The sequence below is a fragment of the Palaemon carinicauda genome, chromosome 2, assembly GCF_036898095.1.
Source record: "Palaemon carinicauda isolate YSFRI2023 chromosome 2, ASM3689809v2, whole genome shotgun sequence".
NCBI lineage: Eukaryota > Metazoa > Arthropoda > Malacostraca > Decapoda > Palaemonidae > Palaemon > Palaemon carinicauda.
In genome coordinates, this window is record NC_090726.1 from 30,351,309 (window position 1) to 30,374,071 (window position 22,763).

At 45.9% G+C, this 22,763-nt stretch overlaps 1 protein-coding gene across 2 annotated transcripts in view; it reads right to left on the reverse strand.

Moving 5' to 3' along the window:
* LOC137623409 (vacuolar protein sorting-associated protein 37B-like) overlaps nt 1-22,763 on the reverse strand; it is a 96,743-nt gene that overhangs the window by 71,423 nt on the left and 2,557 nt on the right. The window contains exons 1-3 of one of the 2 annotated variants that reach the window (XM_068354253.1): nt 14,274-14,279; nt 6,532-6,664; nt 3,409-3,501 (exon numbers count right to left, since the gene is read on the reverse strand). In XM_068354253.1, coding sequence (XP_068210354.1) covers nt 3,409-3,501; nt 6,532-6,654 — 216 coding nt within the window. In that variant the 5' untranslated portion in view covers nt 6,655-6,664; nt 14,274-14,279. Of the gene's footprint in view, nt 1-3,408; nt 3,502-6,531; nt 6,665-14,273; nt 14,280-22,763 lie in introns of those variants that run through there. The other variant, XM_068354245.1, reaches the window with a different exon arrangement.

The following is a 22,763-nucleotide window of genomic DNA, read 5'->3' on the forward strand; positions in this document are numbered from 1 at the left end:
AGGATGCTGACAGACTCCCAGGAGCTGAAGTATCAAGGGCTGCAACTCATACAACAGGACCTCATCAAACCCCTAATCTGGGCGCTCTCAAGAAATGACTTTGACCACCCGCCAAATCAATCAGGATGCGAAAGGCTTCTTAGCCTTCCGAACAACCCATAAAACAATATTAAAAACATTTCAAGAGACAGATTAAAAGGATATTGGAATTAGGGAAGTGTAGTGGTAGAACCCTCACCCACTACTGCACTCGCTGCAACGAATGGACCCAGTGTGTAGCAGTCCTCGTAAAGAGTCTGGACATCTTTTAAGTAAAATGACGCGAACACTGACTTGTTTCTCCAAGAAGTCGCGTCCATAATACTTTGCAGAGATTTATTTTGCTTGAAGGCCACGGGCGTCCATAATACTTTGCAGAGATTTATTTTGCTTGAAGGCCACGGAGGTTGCTATATCTCTAACTTCGTGCGTCTTAACCTTAAGCAAACATCGGTCTTTCTCATTCAAGTGAGAATGAGCTTCTCGTATTAAAAAAAAATCTGATAAAATATGACAAAGAATTCTTTGACATAGGCAATGAAGGTTTCTTAACTGAGCACCATAATGCCTCAGATTTCCCTCGTAATGACTTAGTACGAGCTAAATCGAACTTAAGAGCTCTAACAGGACATAATACTCTTTCCAGTTCGTTGCCTACGATCTCTGATAAGCAAGGAATATCAAAAGATTTAGGCCAAGGACGAGAAGGCAGTTCATTTTTGGCCAGGAAACCAAGTTGAAGTGAACAAGTGGCTTTTTTCTGTAGAAAAGCCGATGTTCTTACTGAAGGCATGAAGTTCACTGACCCTTTTAGCCAAAGCCAAGCACACTAGGAAAAGTGTCTTGAGGGTGAGATCCTTCAGGGAGGCTGAATGTAATGGCTCAAACCTGTCTGACATGAGGAACCTTAGGACCACGTCTAAGTTCCATCCAGGAGTTGCCAAACGACGTTCCTTAGAGGTCTCGAAAGACACGACGTTCCTTAGAGGTCTCGAAAGACTTAAGGAGATCTTGGAGATCTTTATTGTTGGAAAGATCTAAGCCTCTATGTCGAAAGACCGAAGCCAACATGCTCCTGTAGCCCTTAATCGTGGGAGCTGAAAGGGAGCGAACCTTTCTCAGATGTAAAAGAAAATCTGCGATTTGGGCTACAGAGGTACTGGACGAGGACACAGATGCTGACTTGCACCAGTCTCGAAAGACTTCCCACTTCGACTGGTATACTTTAATGGTAGAAGCTCTCCTAGCTCTTGCAATCGCACTGACTGCCTCCTTCGAAAAACCTCTAGCTCTTGAGAGTCTTTCGATAGTGTGAAGGAAGTCAGACGAAGAGCGGGGAGGCTTTGATGGACATTCTTTACGTGGGGCTGACGTAACAGATCTACCCTTAGAGGAAGACTTCTTGGAAAGTCTACCAGCCATTGAAGTACCTCGGTGAACCACTCTCTCGCGGGCCAGAGGGTAGCAACCAACGTCAACCTTGTCCCTCCGTGAGAGGCGAACTTCTGCAGTACCTTGTTGACTATCTTGAATGGTGGGAATGCATATAAGTCCATAAAAGACCAATCCAGTAGAAACGCGTCTATGTAGATTGCTTCTGTATCTAGGACTGGAGAGCAAAAGATTGGTAACCTTTTGGTCAACGAGGAGGCAAAGAGGTCTATGGTTGGTTGACCCCAAGAAGCCCAAAGACTCTTGCCCACGTCCTTGTGGAGGGTCCATTCCGTGGGTATCACCTGACCCCTCCGACTGAGACAGTCTGCCAAGACGTTCAAGTCCCCCTGGATGAATCTCGTCAACAGGGAGATGCCTCGAATTCTAGACCATAAGAGAAGGTCCCTTGCGATCTCGAGCAGCGAGAAGGAGTGTGTGCCTCCTTGCTTGGAGATGTACGCCAAAGTTGTGGTGTTGTCTGAGTTGACCTCTACCACTTAGTTTCGAAGACGCTTCCTAATATCATCAAGGCCAAGTGGACTGCTAATAGCTCCTTGCCGTTGATGTGCATGCTCTTCTGACTTGAGGTCCACAGACCAGCGCATTCCCGACCGTCCAGGGTCGCACCCAACCCAAACCCGACGCGTCTGAGGACAACACGTGGTTTGGGTTCTTGACTGCTAGGGATAGTCCCTCTCTCAGACTGATATTGCTGTCCCACCATTTTCGCACCTAAGAGAAGAGCCCACTTACGTTTCGTCAAAAAAACATGTTATTTGACCAAAGGAAAAACTAAAAGGTTTTTCAATTAAAAAGTTCCTTTAAAATAGAATTTAAAACATTTAAGCTTTGAAAGAAGAATGAACAAAACGTCAGAATCGATTTACTCTTTCTGCAAAGTGAAACCGTGATACTCTCTCTCTCTATCGTAACGATAGAGCGCAAACTGCGTAGCATAAATAAACTAAACGTTAGTTCATCTTTGAAACAGTACGAAGACTATTCAAAGAAAATCTTTCATAAAATATTTATTAAAAAATATTCATTTAAAAAGTTTTAAATCATTAGCTCTTTAAAAGCTATTTACGATTGAAAGGGCTCAACGTTGTTTAACTTCGGTTTCCAAGTTAGGACCGCCTACTCTCAGGACAGGTCGCATATAAACAAATCATTAAAATTTATTTTTATGTTTATTATAAATGGAAAGTTAATCGAAGAGGCCTAATAAAGGCGGTGAGATATAAAATATATAGAGGAAAATCTATAATTAATTTATAACGTGATAAGATAATTGCTAAAATCCTAAACACACTTCCGTCTAAGGGAAGGGTCGGCCATTTAAAAGTCAAAGAAAGTCCATACTCTCTTTGTCATCAAAAATTAAATCTATCCAAAAACGAGTTCAAGGATTTATTTGAAGAAAAACACCTGTACTGCGAAAGCTCAAACCAAATTAAAGTACTTCACCAAATATGATGGGAAAAACTCCAGGTTCAACAGCGAGTAAAAGTACGTCTTGTCGACACGTCGACAGAGAAGAAATTGAAGGTTTTGTTTACATCCGAGAGTGGTATCTGGCCGACAGTTGGCGCTGGTGGGCACACCCGCAACCTGCATAGTGATCGCTCGAGAGTTTTTTTTATGTATGTGTCTGTCGAGCAACAGAGTTGCAGCTATTATATATTCACCGGCTAAGTTAAATATTTAAAAAATGAAGTTTGTAAAATATGGATTTGCAATTATTGAGAAAAAAATTCATACCTAAAAACACAGAATTCCAGTTCCCCGAGAATCTAAAGCATTTACTATTTGACAAGTTACTAAACCTACATAAGGAAGTAGATAATTCTCTAAGTGAAATCTGCAAAAGGTTTACCTACCTCCATGAAGATCTTAAAGATCGAGCATAAACGTAACATAATAGCTCATTCTTACCTGTGACAATTTCGGTTCCAACGAAAGATTGAATTCTGCAAGAGACTTGTTTGCAGCCAGAAGCATTTCTTGCTCACTTGCCAGATTTTTCATCTAAAAATAAAGAAAAAAATGTTCACACTATTGTACCATAAACCTATCATTAAAATCAACCCATAATAATGAAATTCACAATTCCTGGACATTCCACTCATGATTTTAAAGATGACTATCTATTGGCAGGCCAATCTCTGCTAGCTTCATCTTCTTACTCAGCTATGTTTATTAATCAAATTTTTTATGAATATACAAGTTTTTAAAGTAATTTGTATTTTTCCTAGGAATTTAAACCAGAGCCTTTAATTACGGAGATTGCTTTGTTGGAATTGGTCGTTAAAATTGGATAACAAATGATTATCCAACTGGTGAGGGTGCGGGATGAGCCCGGGCCCCTCTCCAGACAGAGGACATTCACTTTTGACCTTCAAACAAGGACTGAGAGGGGTGGTTGATGAGGAAGTTGAATTAAAGGACTTTAGGTTTGTATGGCTAGGGAAAATACAAATTACTTTAAAAATTTTCTCCCTATACAACATACAAACCTTCATCCTTTATCTAGGGAGACTCATCGCTTGGTAAGTTGGGAGTCCCACGTCGGCCAAACTGGAAGGTTCAATCTCTTCCCTGAAAGTGATCAACACTTGCGCTATTGAGAAGCTAAGCGAGAACCATTACCAACCCCCCATTCCCCTTTTCATATGGATGAAAAACCAATAGGACCTGATTTGTATATGTATGCATGTATCCTATCAAAACTGGAGATCTCTCTCCCCACCAAGGGTGATGTAAGTGGAAAACAAATACCAAGCTAGGATTAATGGGTTGGTATAAATCCACCACCCTCCCGATTATTAAAGGAGGATGGGGAGAGATACTGAAGTGAAACTCACCAGTATCTGGTCCGACTAGTATTTAACGTTTCAATTGCTTTGTCCCTGCTAGGAGGGACAGAAGAATGAAGGAGAAGAGCTAATCATACAACCGTTCATTTCAGACTTACATGTAAATGTTAATATAAACAAGACGCATCCTTGTCCCATAAAGAAGCTAGGCTGGTTAAACAACTAATTAAGCAGCCACCACAAGTCTAAGTACAAAGGTATCAAGGAAATTGTGGGTACTGTCGCATGAAAAAGACTGTGGAGGTGGTCAGGCATTTAGATATTGGCTTTCAACACTTAGCCCACTGACAAGAAGAATCTTGTCAGTGAATGCTAGGGTGGGGCTAAAGCACCTGACTTCGTGAGTTCTAGTCTTAGCTGGTGCCTTGACACACTTGGCAGTTGAGGCGTATACTCTAAAGATTATCTTACGAGGCCAGAAACAAACTGTTCCTTGACATATCTTTCTTGAACCTAACATTGCTAATGAGAAAGACTCTGACTCTCTGGCCTGAGGTGTTGGGTCCTTTTTGAATAGCACTGCAGAGCCCTATTTATCCCGAATGGAGGGAATGGCAAAGGACTTAAACTTGGGGTCATAGGCCACTGGGTTCTGGGTTTTGGCCGAGAAGTCCGGCACAAAACTAAAGGGTACCATCTTCCACCCATTAGTGTGGAAGACTAAAAGGGTGTGTGTAACTTGCCTTCTCTCTTCATTGATGCTAGAACTAACATAAAAACTTACCTAAGAGCCAGAACTCTGTCTGGCGACCTCCACAAAGGCTCGAACGAGAATATGTAAGAGCCTTGTAAGCCAAGGTTGCGTACCACCCTAGGAACCAAAGAACCCAAGGTGGAAAAGCCTGCTTGAAGCTCCTGATGAGCCTAAACAACTCCCAGGATTGTAAATGTCTGTATACTTCTGTTGGGAGATCATACAATATTAAAGTCTGATCTGTAGCATTTAACAGCCAGGACCTGGACTGTGGCACTTGGGCTGAAATGCAAGGACGTGGCCTCGATCCTTGCACTGGCTCAAGGGGGTGCGTAGAAAGAAGTCGTACCACCCAGGTACAATCAAGGTTTTCTGAAAGAGAAATGGCTATGGGGAGCCATGTCTCTGTGGCTACAGGTAGTCTTCCTCAACTTCTTCGACCCCATCCTCCTCTCCCTTCTCTTTCTCTGCTGAGAAGAAAAGTCAGAGGACAACGAGGAAGAGGAGGACAAGGAAGAATAATGTGCATGCTTCTTCCTCTTCCTAGCTCTTGCTCCTGGCTCTGTAAGCAGGAGCCACAAAACTGGGGTACTCTGTCAGAGAGGAAGAGGAAGGCACATTCACAGGATCCCACAACCCGTCACCAAGAGAGGTTGGAGGCACAGCCACAGATATCGAGAGAGAAGGTACAGACCCCTGACCCCCAGTACACCGGCCGGGGCGAAAGACCTTCCTCAGGTCAAAATTGTCATCAACAGCCTGTATGGTCAAACCAGAAGATCCATCAGCCTCTGAAAGGAAGCGTCAAACACTTGGAATTCACAGCACACCAGCAAAGCCTGAAAAGGAAAATTATGTCAAACAGTATACTCCTGACCCCTGTGGCCTACATTTCAGGGGAATAATCCAGGGGCACAGCAGCCTTCTCTGGTATTTTCTTGCCGTTGCCCAGTCTGATCCCAACGAACATCTAGCGCATTTCTTACCCTTCACAGCAGCGCCTGCCACTGCACCGGAGGCCATGATTGACACTCAGCATAAGGGAACTGCTACTTACAGACATGGCACTGACATGAAGCACAGAGGGAATGTGGATCTAAATTAGGTTTCCCCATGAAGCAGTTGCAGCATCTGCTGTTCCCCTGTCAAACATTAATTTCCTGTTTTCATTCCACAGTCAATAACCAACACTGTAAAGAGAAAGAATGTACAGTTTAAAGAGCATTATGCATACGCGTGAACAGCACAACAGCTGAAGCAAAATTGAAATGGGAACTGGCTGAGAGGGGGTGGGTAGCTCTGCCAATCACCCACTCTAGCCAGATAACAGCTCGTAATCCATTTCAACGACTAATTCCAGCTCAAACCAAAGAAATCCCCCTAATTAGAAGATGAGGGTTTGCATGTCATGTAGGAACAAACAGTTTATATAATTTCTTTAAAATCAAATCTAATAATAAAAAGGGTTGGCCTGTTGTTCATACATACCTGAGGTAAATCATTCATAAGTTCTGACAACTTATCATCATTATTAACAAGATCCTTCAGCTCTTCGGTTGGAAGATGTCTTATAAGGCCTATAGCTGCCTCATAATCTGGTTCTCCTGACATCTTGGTAAGCCTATAAAATCAAATAAAGTACTTGATTAGTATATGAGACAATAGTTCAATTATCCACGCATAAAATGTCAGCTTAAAAAGAATTAAAATGTATTCTTAAACAATATTCCTTATTTATTGAAAATAATATTTTTCTATGAAACTTGTACTTTTCCTAGCCATACATATACCAGTCCTATAATTAGGGATATCATTTCAGCATGAGCTGGAATGGGTCGTTAAAAGTTAGATGATGAGTGGTTATCCAACTGGGTACAGAGAAGGCAATGAACTCAGCCCTCTTTCCATTCAGATAGTATTCACTTTTCTTTTGATCTTTTGGCTCAGGATTGTGAGGGGTGGTTAAGGAGGAAGTATTGTACGGCTAAGAAAAATATAAATTACTTTAAAAATCTGTGATTTGTTCCTAAACGACGTAAAAACCCTTAGTCCTTTAATTAGGGAGACTCACTGCTTGGTGGGTTGGAAGTCCCCTAGAAACAAACTAGAAGGTTCCATTTCTTCCCTGGAAGTGATCAGTATTTGAGCTGCATGGGTCACTGCAAGGACCCCTATCACCCTCTATCAGTTTATCATATGGATGAAAGACTGACAGGTCATGGGTTGTACACGAAACATGTACATCTGTCGTTGATCAACACTGGAGAACCCTTTTCCCCGAAGGGGATGTCATCTAGTCAGATACCAAGTATTACGATTAATGGGCTGGAAACAGATCCATATTCCTCCTGCTAGTTACAGGAGGATGGAGAGAGTTACTCCCTTTAAATTAAATAATGGTGCTCTAAAGTGTAACTTACCAGCATCTGGTACGACCAGCTTGTACCATTTCAAACGCTTTGTCCCAGAGGACAGGGGACAGAAGAATGAAGGAGAAGGGCCAGTTACAATAGCTTTCTTTCCAGACTTACATCTGCACAGTACCATAAACGAGATACATCCTTGTCTTGTGTGAGAGCTGGGCTGGTTACACAACAACTTGGGCAGCCACCACAGATCTAAGTACAAAGGTGTCAAGGGACTTGTGGGTACACTCTGGGAAGTAAAAGGCCATGAAGGTGTTTTGTCTCTTCCCAAAACCAACCTTCAACACTTGGCCCACTAACAGGTTCCTCCTGAAAACAAGGGTGGGGCCAATACCCCTGACCTCATGAGCTCTAGTCCTGGCTGGCACCTTATCTTAGAGATTTAAGCTTTAAGGATCATCTAACAAAGCCAAAAAGAGACCGTGTTCCTTGGCACTTGTTTCCTGGATCTGCCTGTGCTAAATAAAAAGTTTCACATACTCTGGCCCAAGGTATCAGGTCCTATCCAGATAGCACACAATGAAGAGACACAAGAGCATTTCCTTTCTATCGCCCCCAGACGCCTCCCAAATGGAGGGGATGGACAAGGACTCAAAACTGGTGTCCTGTGCTGCCAGGGTCTCGTTCTTGCCCATGAAGTCCAACACAAAACTAAAGGAGACCTCCTTCCACCCCTCAGTGAGGGTAACGGCATAACTCACCAACTCTGTTCCCAGATGCTAAAACTAGCAGAAAAATACTTGAGAATCACATCCCTGTATCCTGAACTGTGCAAAGGCTCGAACGGCATATGCAAAAGAGCCTTGAAGACTCAAGGTCCTGTGTTGGGCAAGACTGTTCAAAGCTTCTCATGAGCACAGATCACTCACAAGAAGAAGAAAGACCTAAGCCCTTTAGTCGGAAGACAACACTCATGGTCGAACAGTAACCTTTGACAGCCACGAATGACGGATCAACCTGCAGAGGTGCTGACGTTGCGTTCTCCGGCTTATAAAACCTTCGTTGCCTAGTGAGAGAGGGTGACAGGATACTGCTTGACTTACTGGCACAGAGTGAATTCTCAGACCCGTAAATCTGATCATCCACCCGGTCAAGGGTCAAATCCACGAGATTTGACCAGGGCAACTCCAACCAGGACTTCAAACCTGGAGGAATACCAAAGTGCTTATCCATGACTGAAGTCCTTCCTGTTGGAGGTGTCATGATAGTCTTCCCCAGGCCACTGTACTTACGAATGGGTGCAAGGAACTTCACAAACAAACTCTTTGACTCGGGGTAGTCTGCCTCAGTGGGCTACAGACTGCGGTCTGGAGTCCTCAAGACATCCTGGCCCCCAGGAACCCTCGCCCCTCGCCAAGGCCAAGGCAGCAAGCTCTAGAGACTTAGCTCCCCCATGAATACAACCGTTCAATCCCAAGGACAGAACCAGGCATCTAATCAGAGGTTGATGAAGGCCAGGTCAGGCCAACGGCAACATGAGATCTCCTGGTATGAGACCCGACAGGAATCAGAGTACCAGGTACATACTTCTCTTCCTAGGGGTCAAGACGGAGGGGTAACCACAGCCCCATGCTCTTATACAACCAAAGTACACATGCAATTAAGAATGGTCTTGAATGGTGCCATCCTCTCTATCGAATCGAGAGACCATGCGTCAATAGAAGAAGGAGCAGGTGTTGAAAAGTAAGGAGATGGAGGTTGCCAAAGCTCATCCATCAACCTTGGAACAGAAAATAAAGGGGCTGCACACCTCTTCTTTGAATTAGAACAATCGGAATGAGAGTCGGAGCCGCAAGAATAACAAGCATGCTTCTTCTCTTCCTAGCTCTCGCTCCTGGATCTGCAAGCAAAGCAGTCAAAGTCTTAGCGACTGTCAACAACGATCCTCTAACAAAAAGAAAAACCACATAGTTTGTTCTAACAGGAGCCACAAAACTGCCTCTATCACAGGGGGAGGGGAGGCACAGGCACAACCAATGACACTGAGGGAGGAAGAACAGGCCCCAGAATCCCTGGCACATGGGTTGGGGCAACAGGCACAGGGGAAAGGGTGGGGAGCGCAGGCACTAGGTCAGGGATCAGGTGCTATGGGTCCCGAACCCGACACCTTGCCAGCCAGTTCGGCAGCTACCTTCACCTTTAAGGGAACCATCAGGCTCCCTGGCATGATGGTTCCCTGGCACAAAGGGAACCTACACATCCTTCACCACTGATGTCACTGGGGACACTTGAGACAAAAATGCACAAGGGGTACCGAGGTAGAGGTAGTCTTGGGTACTAACTCCTTCAAAAAAGTCATGGAGGGCCTACCTGAAAGATGAAGGAGACTAAGCCTTCCTAAGGTCAAACTCATCATCAGCAGCCTGTTAGGTCGAAATCGAGGAGTCTCCAGCCTACGAAGGGGAGTGTTGAATACCAGGGGTTCCCCACACTCCAGCAAAACCTGAAAACTCAGCCAATGTAGAAACGAGTCTTCCTGACATATACAGCATACTCACCAGTGACCGATCCAAGCACTACAGTAGCAGCGACACCCTCTGAGGAGACCGAAGCAGTGATAGACTTTGCTGGAGTCTTCTTGGACGTTGCCTAGTCCGATCCCGATGAATGCTTCACACGTTTCTTTCCCTCCAGGGCGTACGCCTGCCACTGCACCGAGGCCACGACCTACACTCAAGACATGGGGATGACAAGAGGCACAGAGGGAGTAAGAATCAACAGCCAGTTTTGCCATAAACCAGTTACAGCATTCTCCCTTCTTCCGGCAAACATGAACTTCTTGCTTCCACTCCATTACAACCGATCATTCACTTCCTAAAAGAATGAACAGAGATTGGACAGTTTGAATTCCAGAGAGCTGTCTTGTACATCTGTGCACAACAACGGTCAAAACGAAAGTGAATACTATCCAACTAGAAAGGGGACGGGGCTCCTTGCCCTTCTCCCTACCCAGTTGGATAACCGACTCCTCATAATAACAAATAAGAAGAAATTTCTCTGGCCAGCCCTACAAGTAGGTAGGACACAGCATTTAGAGATGAGAAATGGTTCACCTTACTCGCTGTGTTTGCTGGACCTTGAAAAGAAAATGTTGGTTTGGGTAACCTCTTGAATTGTAAACTGATAGACTTTAATAAAATTGAAATAAATTTTCTTTATAATATTCTCTTTAAAATAAAATTATGTTTGTTTATACATAAGTAGCTATTCAAATGGAGAAAGCTTCTTATAATGATGAAATATCACACCAGAGCACTGAGGAATGAAACCTTCTGAGTGTAAGAGAGTATGAACGAAAGTTGAAAGATCTTGAACTAACCAAGGGTCAAGACAAAGGAATAGAGCTTTGTTAGTATGGTCATGAATTGTTACTTTAATAAGTAACAAAGGGTAATACATAAAAAATTACTCCTCATAAAGCTGAGAAGCCAATACTGTACTTCCTTTAATTCTAACCTTGTATGAAGAGGACAAGTTTCAAGTGTCCACTTCTTGGCATGAGCTGATAAAAATTAGCTGCAGATGGCAATCTGTAAAATAAGCTCAACCTTTTGAGGGAAAAACTAATTACCGGTGTTTTCCAAACTTAATACAAGAAGCGCTGGGTCAGTATATAAACTGATGGGATGGGTTTTCTTGTATAGAAAAATAATAAAATTTTCTAAAAATCTCATCTGTTTAACATTGCCCCATCCAGTTTGCATAAGCCATTTAGATGGAAGTTCATAAGATGAAAGGAAAAAAAGATGAGTAAGGGCACTAGGGTAAGAGACCATCTGAGTGTGAGAGGGCAGAAACTCAGCGAAACTTTTTACTAGCATGGGCTGTAAGATGTTTTTACTGAACACAACAATAAGCAATGAAGGGCTGATAAAAATGAACAAAAGATAAGTTTGATTTAATTTTCAGAAGTTACTACTTCCTCCATACAATGTGCACCTAGACTTCGGGGGATTGGCCATAACCTGCATCACCATGATTTTACAGTACTCTTTCTCTGTCAACAGCATGTGGCAAGACACCCCAACATCTCTAACAATCTATACCATCCAAATATCTACCTATTATTTTGCCAGATATTATGGTCAGGTTCTCTACACAATGCAGCAAAAAGGCAAACTGTACTCACATATGAGTAAGGAAATTTGGTCTATTTCAATATAACTACTCATTACATTCACTGACATTAGCAAGCATGCCCTGCAATAATGCTGGTCAAGAGAATATGAAAACATAAATGTAGCCGAAAACAGATTAGGAGAGTTCAACCCATGAGATCAGCATTCCAAGGTCAGGTAAAACACATTTACCTACCTAAGATTGTAGTACAGTATGTAGGCTAATTAAGATGGAATATGGTTAAGATGTTATTTTCATTAGTAAAATAAATTTTTGAATATACTTACCCGATGATCATGTAGCTGTCAACTCCGTTGCCCGACAGAAATCTAAGGACGGGATACGCCAGCGATCGCTATACAGGTGGGGGTGTACTCACCAGCGCCATCTGTGGTCAGGTACTCAAGTACTTCTTGTCAACAAGACCTCAATTTTTTCCTCGGTCCACTGGTTCTCTATGGGGAGGAAGGGCGGGTCCTTTAAATCATGATCATCGGGTAAGTATATTCAAAAATTTATTTTACTAATGAAAATAACATTTTTCAATATTAATCTTACCCGATGATCATGTAGCTGATTCACACCCAGGGTGGTGGGTGGAGACCAGTATACATGTTAACAAAGAAGCTAAGTATCCCGTATTATATTTTTATTAGTTATTCAAAATAACAATATAAAATAAATAAGTACCTGGTAAGGAAGTCGACTTGAACCATTACTCTGCCTTTATTAAGTACGTCTTCCTTACTGAGCGTAGCGTTCCTCTTAGGATGCTGAACGACTCTTAGGTGCTGAAGTATAAAGGGCTGCAACCCATACTAAAGGACCTCATCACAACCTCTAACCTAGGCGCTTCTCAAGAAAGAATTGACCACCCGCCAAATCAACCAGGATGCGGAAGGCTTCTTAGCCGACCGTACAACCCAAAAACAACAATAAAAAGTATTCAAGAGAAAGGTTAAAAAGGTTATGGGATTATGGGAATGTAGTGGCTGAGCCCTCACCTACTACTGCACTCGCTGCTACGAATGGTCCCAGGGTGTAGCAGTTCTCGTAAAGAGACTGGACATCTTTGAGATAAAATGATGCGAACACTGACTTGCTTCTCCAATAGGTTGCATCCATAAGACTCTGCAGAGAACGGTTCTGTTTGAAGGCCACTGAAGTAGCCACAGCTCTCACTTCATGTGTCCTTACCTTCAGCAAAGCAAGGTCTTCTTCCTTCAGATGAGCATGTGCTTCTCTAATCAGAAGCCTGATGTAGTAAGAAACTGCGTTCTTAGACATTGGTAGCGAAGGCTTCTTAACAGCACACCATAAGGCTTCTGATTGACCTCGTAAGGGTTTTGTCCTTTTAAGATAGAACCTAAGAGCTCTGACAGGACAAAGTACTCTCTCCAGTTCGTTACCCACCAAGTTGGACAGGCTAGGGATCTCGAACGATTTAGGCCAAGGACGTGAAGGAAGCTCGTTTTTAGCCAAAAACCCGAGCTGCAAGGAACATGTAGCCGTTTCAGATGTGAAACCTATGTTCCTGCTGAAGGCGTGGATCTCACTTACTCTTTTAGCTGTTGCTAGGCATACGAGGAAAAGAGTTTTTAAAGTGAGGTCCTTGAAAGAGGCAGATTGGAGCGGTTCAAATCTAGATGACATCAGGAACCTTAGGACCACGTCTAGATTCCAGCCTGGAGTGGACAACCGACGTTCCTTAGAGGTCTCAAAAGACCTAAGGAGGTCCTGTAGATCTTTGTTGGAGGAAAGATCCAAGCCTCTGTGGCGGAAAACCGCTGCCAACATACTTCTGTAACCCTTGATCGTAGGAGCTGAAAGAGATCTAACGTTCCTTAGATGTAACAGGAAGTCAGCAATCTGGGTTACAGTGGTACTGGTTGAGGAAACTGCATTGGTCTTGCACCAGCTTCGGAAGACTTCCCATTTGGATTGATAGACTCTGAGAGTGATGTCTTCCTTGCTCTGGCAATCGCTCTGGCTGCCTCCTTCGAAAAGCCTCTAGCTCTTGAGAGTCTTTCGATAGTCTGAAGGCAGTCAGACGAAGAGCGTGGAGGCTTGGGTGTACCTTCTTTACGTGCGGTTGACGCAGAAGGTCCACTCTTAGAGGGAGAGTCCTGGGAACGTCGACCAGCCATTGTAGTACCTCTGTGAACCATTCTCTCGCGGGCCAGAGGGGAGCAACCAACGTCAGCCGTGTCCCTGTGTGAGAGGCGAATTTCTGAAGTACCTTGTTGACAATCTTGAACGGCGGGAATGCATACAGGTCGAGATGGGACCAATCCAGCAGAAAGGCATCCACGTGAACTGCTGCTGGGTCTGGAATCGGAGAACAATACAATGGGAGCCTCTTGGTCATCGAGGTAGCGAACAGATCTATGGTTGGCTGACCCCACAGGGTCCAAAGTCTGCTGCAAACATTCTTGTGAAGGGTCCACTCTGTGGGGATGACCTGACCCTTCCGGCTGAGGCGATCTGCCATGACATTCATGTCGCCCTGAATGAACCTCGTTACCAGCGTGAGCCTTCGATCTTTTGACCAAATGAGGAGGTCCCTTGCGATCTCGAACAACTTCCTCGAATGAGTCCCCCCTTGCTTGGAGATGTAAGCCAAGGCTGTGGTGTTGTCGGAGTTCACCTCCACCACCCTGTTTGGCTGGAGGGACTTGAGGTTCATTAAGGCCAGATGAACCGCCAACAACTCCTTGCAATTGATGTGAAGTGTCCTCTGCTCCCGATTCCATGTTCCCGAGCATTCCTGTCTGTCCAATGTCGCACCCCAGCCCGAGTCTGATGCGTCCGAGAAGAGACGGTGGTCGGGGGTCTGAACAGCCAACGAAAGACCTTCCTTGAGAAGAATGCTGTTCTTCCACCACGTTAGAGTAGACCTCATCTCTTCGGAAACAGGAATTGAGACCGTCTCTAGCGTCATGTCCTTGATCCAGTGAGCAGCCAGATGATACTGAAGGGGGCGGAGGTGGAGTCTCCCTAACTCGATGAACAGGGCCAGCGATGAGAGTGTCCCTGTTAGACTCATCCACTGCCTTACTGAGCATCGGTTCCTTCTCAGCATGCTCAGGATGCACTCTAGGGCTTGGTTGATCCTTGGGGCCGACGGAAAAGCCCGAAAAGCTCGACTCTGAATCTCCATACCCAGGTAAACGATGGTCTGGGATGGGACGAGCTGGGACTTCTCTAAATTGACCAGGAGGCCCAGTTCCTTGGTCAGATCCATAGTCCATCTGAGATTCTCCAGACAGCGACGACTTGTGGGAGCTCTTAAAAGCCAGTCGTCTAAATAGAGGGAGGCTCTGATGTCTGCCAAGTGAAGGAATTTCGCAATATTCCTCATCAGTCGCGTAAACACAAGAGGTGCCGTGCTTAGGCCAAAGCACAGGGCTTGGAATTGGTACACAACCTTTCCATAGACGAATCTCAGGAAAGGTTGGGAGTCTGGATGGATGGGGACGTGAAAGTATGCGTCTTTCAGGTCTAACGAGACCATCCAGTCCTCCTGCCTGACCGCTGCTAGGACCGACTTCGTCGTCTCCATTGTGAACGTCTGCTTGGTGACATAAGCATTGAGCGCACTGACGTCCAGCACCGGTCTCCAACCTCCTGTCTTCTTGGCTACCAGGAAGAGACGGTTGTAAAAGCCCGGGGAATGATGGTCCCGGACTATGACCACTGCCTTCTTCTGTAGCAAGAGCGACACCTCTTGTTGCAACGCTAGCCTCTTGTCCTTCTCCTTGTAGTTGGGAGAGAGGTTGATGGGAGATGTAGCTAGAGGGAGATTGCGGCAGAACGGAATTCTGTATCCGTCCCTCAGCCACTTCACAGACTGAGCGTCTGCACCTCTGCTCTCCCAAGCTTGCCAGAAGTTCTTGAGTCTGGCTCCTACAGCTGTCTGGAGAGGAAGGCAGTCAAAACTTTCCTCTTGTGGACTTGGAACCCTTCCTGGACTTGCCACGGTGACTGTCTGCACGGGTACCTCCTCTGCTGGAGGTTCTGCCACGAAAGGGCGGGATGAACCTGGAAGCAGATGTATCAACTGCTAGGGGGCGGTAAGGTTTGGTCACGGAAGGTAAGGTCTTAGCCTTACGTGCAGAAGAAGCCATGAGGTCATGCGTATCCTTCTGGAGAAGAGAGGCAGCCATCCCCTTAATTAACTCCTCCGGAAACAGACACTTAGAAAGAGGAGCAAACAGCAACTCTGACCTCTGGCAAGGGGTGATACCAGCAGATAAGAAGGAGCACAGATGTTCTCTTTTCTTGAGGACTCCTGATACATAAGAAGCCGCAAGCTCGCCAGACCCATCTCGTATTGCCTTGTCCATGCTGGACATGATCAGCATGGCTGAGTCCTTGTCAGAAGGGGAAGTCTTCCTGCTTAAGGCTCCCAGACACCAATCGAGAAAGTTGAATATCTCGAAGGCACGAAAGACTCCCTTTAACAAGTGATCAAGATCTGAAGAGGACCAGCAGATCTACGAACGTCTCATAGCCAACCTGCGGGGAGAGTCAACCAGACTTGAGAAGTCGGCCTGGGCAGAGGCAGGAACCCCCAAGCCAGGTTCCTCTCCCGTGGCATACCAGACGCCCGACTTAGAAGCCAGCTTGGGAGGAGGAAACACAAAAGAGGTCCTTCCCAGTTGCTTCTTGGACTGCAACCAATCCCCCATAACCCTCAAAGCTCTCCTTGATGATCTGGCGAGAACAAGCTTGGTAAAAGCAGGCGCAGTAGACTGCATGCCCAGAGCAAACTCGGAGGGAGGAGAACGAGGGGTTGCAGACACAAAGTGTTCAGGGTACAACTCTCTGAACAAAGCAAGGACTTTGCGGAAGTCTAAGGAGGGTGGCGAAGACTTGTGTCCTTCAACATCAGAATGAGGATCATCTAGATGAGCAGCTTCATCCTCAGAAACCTCCTCACCCGACAGTTGAGTTGTAAGAGGCAAAGGCAGAGCAGCAAGCTGAACGGCTGAATCCTGCAGAACGGGTGCATGCGTACCTGCAGAACCATCATCATGCCTCTGCTGGACGGAGTGTGAGCTGGTAACAACAAAAGCAGAGGGCCGGCGTGAGGGAGGGTCTGCGGTGGGCTGAGGAGCATGCGGTGTGGTATGCAGAGCATGCTGTAAGGCATGCGGCTCATGCTGCATGGCATGCGGCTCATGCTGCATGGTATGCGGCTCATGCTGCATGGGATGAGGCTCATGCTGCATGGTATGAGGCTCATGCTGCACGGGATGCGGCTCATGCTGCATGGTATGCGGCTCATGCTGCATGGCATGCGGCTCATGCTGCATGGAATGAGGCTCATGCTGCATGGGATGAGGCTCATGCTGCATGGGATGAGGCTCATGCTGCATGGTATGCGGAGCATGCTGTATAAGTTGAGGAGAATGCCGCAAAGTGCTGGAACCCGGCAACTCCCGATGCGGCAGCTCACGCATGTAAGCAGAAGGTGCAGCACGAACATGCGTCTGGCAGTGAGGACTGCGCAACGGTGGAGGCGCTCTCACAGGAGGAGGGGTGTTAACCTTCTCTGCCTGATACTCCTGCATAAAAGCCGCAAGCTGAGACTGCATAGTCTGCAGCATGGACCACTTAGGGTCTACTGTGGTTGGAGCAGAGGCCTGTTGAGGGACCACTCTACCTCTCTTAGGAGGTGTGCAGTCATCAGATGACTGCGGCGAGTCCGAACTGACCCAGTGGCTACACCTGGGCCGTTGGACTAGCTCGGAAGGGACCTTACGTTTGAGCGGTCGTGAGACCTTAGTCCACCGTTTCCTCCTGGAAACCTCTTCCACAGACGAGGAATGTAAGGGCTCATTCGTCTGGGAGTGGAAGGGACGATCCTTAGCAGATACGTCCGCAACCACTGAGGATACATCTGTGCGCCGATCAAGGCCTGCCGAACCCTTTGGTCCTTCGACATTGCTTCTCCCCTGGGCTTGGGAGCTTGCAAGAGGTCCCGGACTGGGAGGACGACTGGCACGCACAGATGTATCCTCCTGCGCAACACTGACACTGACACTATGCACAGCACTAGCACTAACACTTCCCACTGCACTCTTCGCTTTCAGCTCTCTGACATCCGCCAAGAGCTGATTGCGGTCACTAACCAACGACTCCACCTTATCACCGAGAGCCTGAATGGCACGCAACATATCAGCCATTGCAGGCTGAGCACTCGTAGCAGGTTCGGGGGTCACCACCACAGGGGAAGGAAAAGGTTGAGGGGCATGGGGAGAGGAAATATCCAAAGAGCGAGAAGAACTCCTCCTATCTCTCTCCTTCTCTAACCTACGAGTATATCTGAGGAATTCATTAAAATCGAATTCCGAAAGCCCAGCACATTCCCCACATCGATCTTCCAATTGACAGGATTTTCCCCTACAATTGGAACATACGGTGTGAGGATCAACAGAGGCCTTCGGAAGACGCCTATTACAAGTCCTAACACTACATCGCCTATATTTAGGAACTTGGGAAGTGTCAGACATTTTGAATTCTAGAAGTAGTCAAAGGGGGAATTCCAAAGTAAAGCAAAGATCGTTAACCAATGAATCAAATTAATACCAAAAGCTTGCTAAGCTAAGGCTAAAGCTTCCTGTACAGCGAAGGCTAAATTTTAGAGCAAATACTTCACCAAATCGTGAACAAAAGACTCCAAAATCAACAGCGTATCCATGTAGGTCTTGCCGGCGGCACGACAGAGGAAAAATTGAGGTCTTGTTGACAAGAAGTACTTGAGTACCTGACCACAGATGGCGCTGGTGAGTACACCCCCACCTGTATAGCGATCGCTGGCGTATCCCGTCCTTAGATTTCTGTCGGGCAACGGAGTTGACAGCTACATGATCATCGGGTAAGATTAATATTGAAAAGTGTATTTTCTATAAGAAGAATCCAAAAATTTTGCACTTCATCATCCAAAGCCTCAAATACTAAAGGTTTCTGGGAAAAAAATGTTATTTTCATTAGTAAAATAAATTTTTGAATATACTTACCCGGTGATCATATAGCTGTCAGCTCTGCTGCCCGACAGAAAAACCTAAGGACAAAATACGCCAGCGATCGCTATACAGGTGAGGGTGTACATCAACAGCGCCATCTGTCGAGCAGGTACTCAAGTACTCCATGTCAACACAGAACCAATTTTCTCCTCTGCCCACTGGGTCTCTATTGGGGAGGAAGGGAGGGTCCTTTAATTTATGATCACCGGGTAAGTATATTCAAAAATTTATTTTACTAATGAAAATAACATTTTTCAATATTAAACTTAGCTGGTGATCATATAGCTGATTCACACCCAGGGGGGTGGGTAGAGACCAGCATTATGTGTTACATTAAGAGCTAAGTATTTTGTATTTCATTTTAGCAGTTATTCAAAATAACAAACATAAAATCAATAAGTACCTGGTAAGGAAGTCAACTTGAACAATTACTCTGCCTTTTTAAGTACGTCTTCCTTACTGAGCCTCGCGATCCTCATAGGATGCTGAGCGACTCCTAGGAGCTGAAGTATGAAGGGTTGCAACCCATACTAAAGGACCTCATCAAAACCTCTAATCTAGGCGCTTCTCAAGAAATGACTTTGACCACCCGCCAAATCAAGTAGGATGCGAAAGGCTTCTTAGCCTTCCGGACAACCCAAAAACAATAATAAAACATTTCAAGAGAAAGATTAAAAAGGTTATGGAATTAGGGAATTGTAGTGGTTGAGCCCTCACCCACTACTGCACTCGTTGCTACGAATGGTCCCAGAGTGTAGCAGTTCTCGTAAAGAGACTGGACATTCTTAAGATAAAAAGACGCGAACACTGATTTGCTTTTCCAATAGGTTGCGTCGATTATACTTTGCAGAGATCTATTTTGTTTAAAGGCCACGGAGGTTGCGACAGCTCTAACTTCGTGTGTCTTTACCTTCAGCAAAGCTTGGTCTTCCTCATTCAGATGGGAATGAGCTTCTCGTAATAACAGTCTGATAAAATAGGATAAAGCATTCTTTGACATAGTCAAAGATGGATTCTAACTGAACACCATAAAGCTTCAGACGGGCCTCGTAAAGGTTTTTAAATAGAACTCAAGAGCTCTTACAGGACATAAGACTCTTTCTAGTTCATTTCCAACCATGCGATAAGTTTGGAATATCGAACGATATTGGTCAAGGCCGAGAAGGCAGCTCGTGTTTGGCTAGAAAACCAAGTTGTAGAACATGTAGCCGTTTCGGATGAGAATCCGATGTTCTTGCTGAGGGCATGAATCTCACTGACTCTTTTAGCTGTGGCTAAGCATATCAGGAAAAGAGTCTTTAAGGTGAGATCTTTCAGGGAGGCTGATTGTTGCAGTTCGAACCTGTCTGACATAAGGAATCTTAGTACCACGTCTAAATTCCAACCAGGTGTAACCAAACGACGCTCCTTCGTGGTCTCAAAAGACTTAAGGAGGTCCTGTAGATCTTTATTGTTGGAAAGATCTAAGCCTCGGTGACGGAAGACTGATGCCAACATGCTTCTGTAACCCTTGATAGTGGGAGCTGAAAGAGATCGTTCTTTCCTCAGATATAAGAGAAAGTCAGCTATTTGAGTTACAGAGGTACTGGTCGAGGATACGGATACTGACTTGCACCAGTTTCGGAAGATTTCCCACTTCGAATGGTAGACTCTAAGGGTGGATGTTCTCCTTGCTCTAGCATTCGCTCTGGCTGCCTCCTTCGAAAAGTCTCTAGCTCTCGAGAGTCTTTCGATAGTCTGAAGGCAGTCAGACGAAGAGCGTGGAGGCCTTGGTGTACCTTCTTAATGCGTGGCTGACGTAGAAGGTCCACCCTTAGGGGAAGAGTTCTGGGAACGTCTACTAGCCATCGAAGTACCTCGGTGAGCCATTCTCTCGCGGGCCAGAGGGAAGCAACTAGCGTCAACCTTGTCCCTTCGTGAGAGGCGAACTTCTGCAGTACCTTGTTGACAATCTTGAACGGAGGGAATGCATATAGATCTAGATGTGACCAATCTAGTAGAAAGGCATCTATATGAACTGCTGCTGGGTCCGGGATTGGTGAGCAAAATATTGGGAGCCTCTTGGTCATCGAGGTTGCGAAGAGATCTATGGTTGGCTGGCCCTAGGTGGCCCAAAGTCTCTTGCATACATCCTTGTGGAGGGTCCATTCTGTTGGAATTATTTGTCCCTTCCGACTGAGACAATCTGCCATGACATTCAAGTTGCCTTGGATGAACCTCGTTACTATTGAAATGTCTAGACCTTTTGACCAGGTGAGGAGGTCCCTTGCGATCTCGTACAATGTCAGAGAGTAGGTCCCTCCTTGCTTGGAGATGTACGCCAAAGCCGTGGTGTTGTCCGAGTTCACCTCCACCACTTTGCCTTGAAGGAGAGACCTGAAGCTTTTCCAGGTCAGACGTACTGCCAGTAGCTCCTTGCAGTTGAAATGCATTGTCCTTTGACTCGAGTTCCATAATCCCGAGCATTCCCTACCGTCTAATGTCGCACCCCAGCCTACGTCCGATGCGTCCGAGAAGAGAACGTGGTTGGTAGTCTGAACAGTCAGGGGAAGACCCTCTCTAAGGTTAATATAGTCCTTTCACCAAGTCAAACAAGACTTTAACTTTCCGGAAACCGGGATCGAGACCGCTTCTAGCGTCTTGTCCTTTTCCAGTGAAAAGCTAGATGGTATAGAAGAGGACGGAGGTGTAGTCTTCCTAGTGACACAAATTGATCCACGGATGACAGTGTCCCTACCAGACTCATCCACAGCCTGACTGGGCAGCGTTCCTTCTTCAGCATCTTCTGGATGGATAACAGGGCTGGGGGCTGATCGTCTTGTTCAGCAACGTCCTCATCAGAGGGTTTCTCATCCGAAACTGATGAGGAAACGGCAACAGAGTGGGCAACGTCTGACTCGCTGAATCCGGTCGCACTGGTGGATGCGTGACGGAGCCGGACGCAATATCATGGCACTGCTGCACAGTCTGTGAACTGTCAACAACCATGGGTACGCGAGGAAGTACAGCGTCAACCCGAAACTGTCTAGACTGCTGGGTTGTGTAGTCAACACCCTTGCTGAGGTTGACGCACTGCGTCACAACAAGTCACCTCTGCTGGTTGTTGAACGTCTTCCTAGTGACACACTGAACGTCAACAACCACCTCCGAGCGTCGCTTAACGTCAACGTGCGACTGGCAACCCACACTGGGTCGCATCGGTGGAGGAACCACCTCAACTGGCAGACGCGAGTAGGATACCTCAGCGCAACAGGGCGCACAACCAACCGGTTGGAAGGTTGTTGGCCAGAAGGTTCATCTCCGCATTTAAGTCCTCTATCAAGGACACAAGCTTGAACTGCATGTCTTGCAGCAAAGCCCATTAAGGGTCTACGGGAGCAGGTGTGGCAACAGACGGGGTTAGCGACTGAGGCGGAACCATTTACCATCCCTGGAAGCCTTGTTATGTGTGACATAATAGTACAGCAAAACTTCAAAGGCTCGACAAAAGTTGAGAAGTTGACCTGTAAACAACTTGGAGCGTCTCCTGGCTAGGCACCAGGGCGAGTCTACCAGAATTGAGAAGTCTATTTGGGCAGAGGCATGAACTTCTTAGCCGCGAACTTCTCTCGTGTCTTATCAGACTCTCGCTCTATAAGCCAGTTTAAAAGAAGGGAAATCAAAGGCTGTATCCCTAAAACTCCTCCTGGTGCAAAAACCAGTCGCCTAGCCAACGTAACGCTCTCTAGGAGAGCGAGAGAGCACTAGCTTAACAACAACGGCTTCGAAGTAGCTAGGCCTAGTGTAAGTTCTGACGTTTAGGCGAACGAGGAGCAGCAGTTACAAGATCCGGACGAAGATCCTTAAAAAAAATCATCATGATTTAATTAAAGTCCATAGGAGGCTAAGCAGCTTAAGGCTCCTCTCCAAATGACAGAGTCCTCAAAGGAATATCAGTAGGAGGGAGAACAGCACTTTCTCATCTACAGGAACCTTGTCCGATAAAAGTTAGGTTATCTCAGTGAGTCTCTCACTGGTGCATTAGTAGCAGACCAGAAGGCAACGTCATGTAACAGCTTGACAGTCTGTGAACTGTCAACAACTGAACTGTCAACCACAACAGGTGCGTGAGGACATACAGCACTGGTGCATTAGTAGCAGACCA